A 5,409-nucleotide genomic window follows, 5' to 3' on the forward strand; every position below is an offset into this window, starting at 1 on the left:
TATTGCTAACCAATGATCAAGCCGGCATCAAGATGGAACCAGTTGCTTCATCATCACCCGTACTTTCCTTTCTTTAGCACTCTTCGTTGTTGACTTATGATATTGTTCTTATGCTACCACAATTTGCATCATTTGGTGCTGAGAGTAGGGGTGGTGGAAGGGAAAACAACTCCCACTTTTTGCATTTCATGATCCACATGGTTCATCGACTTCTCGAACAAGGAGGCCCATCTCCAAAACGTATCATGGCCGGGGCAGTAACAGCACCTGGACATTTTGTAAGCGAAAAAAACAATCAAAGTGAAATCAATCGTTATTAAAATATTGGAACATGCTGGTTGGCACCCATATTCCGGAGGTGATGAGCCATTGTTGATTGTTCCACCCATGCCAGTTGGCATGTGCAAAAAGAAGTTTAATTGTTTTATGCATGGTCGATCAAATTAGATGTCATTCAATGATACTTTTTACTCAAGTTATCACAAAGATTCACATTATTATCATATTTAAAAGGTATCAAAACCAAACATTTTTCGCTAAACTCTTGTTTTTCGCTAAACCGCTTTCAATTAAGACAGATTAATATCTAATAATCATCAAACATGCTTGGTGACGAAGAACAATACTTTTTTTGCTCGGCAAAGATCAATTTATTTAATATCAAAAAGCCGAAATCGTACTACATAAGTAGGAGAAACAATCCAGAAGAACCAATTAAACAAAGAACATTACTTGAACCTTGTAATCTAAACATCAACTTCGACAAGTGCAAAGCACAGTTCCGAGTTCACCCGAAAAGACCAGAGCTGCATGATATCGCCAACCACGAGTCGGTTATTCATCACAACTGAGTTCCATGTTGTGATCATCACGTAGAGTTTGGCTTTCTCCGTCTCCCACCTATTGAAACTCAGAGTCGTTTCCTCCATGGAAGGTCTAACAACCGCACTTCCATTGGATTCTTTCCAGCCACTTGTTGAGCCTCCGTTTCAGTGAGGAAATCATGCGTTTGGACTTGGGAAAACGGCACGGAGAATCTACTGGCTGAGGGGTTAACATCAGAGTAAAAAAGTCTTTTGAATAAATGAAAAAATATTTACGTCTAACCCTACATATATAGCACATTCATCACTATACGTATATAGCACACTCATTATATACTACGTATGCTTTGCATAGACATATGTGTGTGTGTGTGTGTGTGTTAATATAGCACACTCATCACTATACATATACTACATGTACATATGATAAGCATAAACACTCATTAAATGAAAAAAATGCAGGGACTGGATGGAACTTTCTTCAAGCATGGTTTGTTACACTTTGCATCATACAAGAATGCTTTTCCATTGTAGGCTCTTCCGGAGTACCGCCATCGTGTTTGGCGTCCTAAATAAATATGCTTTTGATTTAAAAAGAAAAAAAAGGATCGATTGGAATATTATTTATAATAAAATTGAGTTAAAACTATGTATGATTGGCGTCCTAAATAAATATGCTTTTCAATTTTAATGAAATTATTTTACTAACTTTTGTTATTAAGAATTAATAAATGATATAATCATGTTGTCCTTAAAAGTTAACACAATTTTTTAAATACCTCTTAGGTGAGGAGGTGAAACCCAATCAGTGTTTCCTTCTTCGAAAGAAGAATACAATGTGCTGCTAACGGTCCTTGGCCTACCGCTAAAATGCATTCAGTTTTCTCAAGCCTCAATGATATAAGCGACATTGATTGAACAGGTAAATACCGGGAAAGCAAGCCAACAATTAGCCAATATTCTACACCTGTGAGACTAAACAATATCCATAAATATCAGGATGAAACTCAAACGCATCAAATAACTTGGAACAACCTGACCACCTTGGTTTTCATCGTTTGTTTCTGAAGCATACAGCGGTTATCATGTATTAAAGCCAATCGTAAAAGTGGACAGATCAATACAAATTATGTGAGTGCCTAGGGTTTTCACCTTCTATGATGCTGTTTTTAGCTGCCCATGATGTCAGTCTTGGAACTCTTTTCTTTTAGGCTTCACCAAGATTTGGTTGAGCTTGTAATGGATTAAAGATCTTCCCATATCATCAATAGAAGAGATTGCATCCTCGAGCCGAATCACACATCTACCAATGTCAATTCTCCCACCGTACATCCAAAGTATAGCCCCAGGTCCAGCATCCCTCATGGAGGGAGTAGTCAGTGTCCCCAAATGGACAACCTTCAATTTTAAAAGATAGTAAAAGAAGGGAAGAATTTTCAGCTTTATGCATACAGACTTTAAGATAGAACCATTTCCTGATGTCTTCATCTCTTATTAGCATTGACCTTTTTCTTTTATCCTAGTTTCTTTCCTTTCCATGCATTTAATTGTTTATTTCTCTTAATCTCTGTAGGACCTCTCTGCCTCACATGGCCACTGTGTTGCTTTGGTTCCTCCAATAGCTCCTTGAGCTTGGGTTCGTCCGAAAATCCACAGGATCTCATCTCATCATAGTATTCCCTGGCTTTAACTAACCATCCAGATTTTGCTAGCCCTTCCACTAACATTATATAATGACTTGAATCAGGGATTACTTCAAAATGCTTCATTTCTGCCCAAATCTTCAGTGCATGCTCAGGTTGCTCCACTTTGAAAACCTTACTGAGAATAAAGAGAAAGGTATCACCAACAGGACCTAAACCAGCAGCCTTCATATGGTTAAGAATTTCTAAAGTTCCTTCAAAATCAACACCATGAAGAAATGCATGGTAGGTTTCCATGGTTGGGTTAAGATCCTCTTCTTTCATGGTGAACAAAATATTTCTTGCCTCCTCAACCTTCTCTGCTTCACAAAGAGGACGTATAATTGCGTTGTAAGTGGCAGAATTTGGCTGCAACCCAGATTTTTTCATTTTCTTGAGGATGTTATAAGCTTCATTTAGGCAATTTTCACAAGCTAGGACATACACCAGTGAATTGTAGACCTCAATGCATGGATCCAAGCCTCTTTTCTTCATTTCATCATAGAGTCGCAGTGAGTCAAAGAGATTTCCAACTTTTGAGAAACAAGAAATCATACGAGTATAAGAGGTTGCATTTGGTATAACGCAATAGTTCGACATTTCTCTCCAAACTCTCTTTGCTTCAACTACATCAACCAAAACTTTACACCAACCATTGAGAATAATGTTGAAGCCATCAGCATTCAGCGGGAAGAGCTTCTTATTTACAAGCATTATCTCTTCAGCCTCTTCAACATTGCCATATCTACATAGAACCTTTAGGAGGGTACTGAATGCTTCTTCGTCCGGAGTCATTCTGAACTTCTCCATTGTATGGAAAGTTTGAATAGCTTTGCATGGATCACCTGTGGCTGCGTATCTAATTGTCGCCAAATGAAATGGTAAAGGAAACAAACAGGATATAAGAACAAAATATTAAAGAATGATATGCCTTGAATGAATATTCGGAAATGATATTATAGAGAGTAAAATGGCTACCTACTGAATGTTTTAAAATAATGCAAATGCACACTGAAAAGTGGGGGTAAAAAGAAGCAAGGATCTCAGTCCACCAATAGAGGACATCAATACAAAAGAGTTCACTAGACAAACTGCAGAGAATTCAACAGAAATTCTCAAGTGGTTAAAAACCAAAACTTGAAAGGAGAAAAATAAACAAATAATCAAGTTGAGAAACTATAATAGGAACAATCAATTTGAACATGGTTATCAGTGCGACCTATGACTAAATTAACAGAAACACCGTCTCTCATGCAATATAAGGGTTGTAACGCCTTGCGCCCTTAACAACACTAGATGGATCAGAAGGAACTTAGTTCTTAATGACAACAAGCTTATCACTATAGTTTTATTGACCTGCAAAGAGCAGGTCATTTTAGAAAGCATTACAACATAGAGAGTTACCGTGAATATATAATACACAAGCACAGTCACTCTTATGCTCATCATAATTATGTAGATTTATTAGCCTGTAATCGGCATAGTTTTTAGAACGCATTGCAAGTTGCAACTTATTTCACGTTCACAAAGATCCTAATTGTGCCTGTGATGTCTTGCCTCAGTGGTAACACGGGGGCTTGGGACCTTTCAGTCTCAATTAAGTCCAACTTTAGATGGAGTTTCTCAAATTGATTCAGGATTTTTGCCATTGTCAAATGTTCATTAGCTTTCTCTTTCTCCTTGATTTAGTATTCGTGTCACATAGGCTGATAGTAATTCCTATTTGTATGTGCAATATCATACCAAAAAAAAAAACATCTTATGTATCCAAAAATCAGCAATAGGAATATTTGCAACCAACTGCATGCTCACCGATCAATCATTATAAACATTGCCCGTCTTGTATCCATCGAAGAACGATATATGTCTCGAATCAAACACCAAGCCATGTTAAACTTCCTGTGATTTCCCAACACCCAGATCATCAACTCGTAGGTACTTTGACCGCTACATCCCCAGTTTTCACCCCATTTAAAAGCCAAAAAGGCTAGTCTCCACTCTTCCCTCAATGTCCAAATCGCTGAAGACACCAAGCCCAGAGTTGCCTTGATACCAGACTCGTTAAGAGAAGCCATGGTCTCAGGTTCAGAGCTAAAATGGTCAAGCCGTTTAAGCAAATGGAGGAGAGCTGGAACTTGTGGATCTGAGTCAAGGATTGCTGGCGGAGTGATCTCAAATGGGTAGGTTTGAGTTTGGCTTGAAAGGGATTGGTGCGTGGAGAAATTAGAGGTGAAAAGCGGGTTTTGAGAGGATATAAAGAATGTTCGATGAAATGCCAATGAGAGAAATTGTTGGGTTGAAGAAGAAAGAAAAGGCGAGGTAACAGTGGTAGGATGCTGAACAAGAAATGGAAATAGGGTATGAGAGTGAATCCTTCGGAGTCTTCTTGCTAGAGAAAGAAGGGCCATCATCTACGTTGAGTTCAGCTACTGGCTAGGAGAGTAACATTTTCATTCTCAAAACTCGGGGAAAAGGAAGCACGGGAATATTGATTTATTCTGTTGATAAATATTTTGTGTGAACTCTACCCTTAAGTAATTATTTTTATCATTTTAATTTTTTAAACCTTCCAACTTCATTATAGATATCTATTCTATCCTTTAGATTAGTCGTAGATACTTAGTTGACTTTTTTTATTTACTTATTTAGTCCCTGAAATTGACCTTAAGTTTCTAATTGATATAGGACTTGGTTCATTTAGTTAAGAAAATAAGTGTAAATATTGTAAAAAAATATAAGTGTACAAAATTTAATCATTCAGTCGAATTACTTATTAAGTTATTATAGGAGTTCTTATAAGAAAAAAATAACATAATTCGTCCCAAATTTTAAAAATTATTGCATGTATGTATGTGTAATATCTTAAACTCGATTTAAATTTTACGATAAATTTGTGAGTGTTA

At 37.1% G+C, this 5,409-nt stretch overlaps 1 protein-coding gene across 1 annotated transcript; it reads right to left on the reverse strand.

Moving 5' to 3' along the window:
* Positions 1–1,809: 1,809 nt before the first annotated feature.
* LOC120217877 (pentatricopeptide repeat-containing protein At1g80880, mitochondrial) lies at positions 1,810–4,963 on the reverse strand. Its single transcript, XM_039214901.1, has 2 exons — positions 4,319–4,963; positions 1,810–3,365 (listed from the first exon to the last, which is right to left on the reverse strand). Exons 1-2 carry the CDS (start codon positions 4,915–4,917, stop codon positions 2,339–2,341), a joined length of 1,626 nt encoding a protein of 541 aa, XP_039070832.1. The 5' UTR covers positions 4,918–4,963; the 3' UTR covers positions 1,810–2,338.
* Between the last annotated feature and the right edge of the window lie 446 nt (positions 4,964–5,409).

This window comes from Hibiscus syriacus, unplaced genomic scaffold, assembly GCF_006381635.1.
Source record: "Hibiscus syriacus cultivar Baekdansim isolate YM2019G1 unplaced genomic scaffold, ASM638163v2 tig00110194_pilon, whole genome shotgun sequence".
Taxonomy (NCBI): Eukaryota; Viridiplantae; Streptophyta; class Magnoliopsida; order Malvales; family Malvaceae; genus Hibiscus; species Hibiscus syriacus.

Excerpts from the sequence above, each read along its gene's own strand:
- LOC120217877 (XM_039214901.1), bottom strand. The coding sequence starts at position 4,917 with ATGATGGCCCTTCTTTCTCTAGCAAGAAGACTCCGAAGGATTCACTCT. Across the intron at positions 3,366-4,318 it reads ATGTTTATAATGATTGATCG|ATACGCAGCCACAGGTGATC; the intron begins GTGAGCATGCAG and ends GGCGACAATTAG.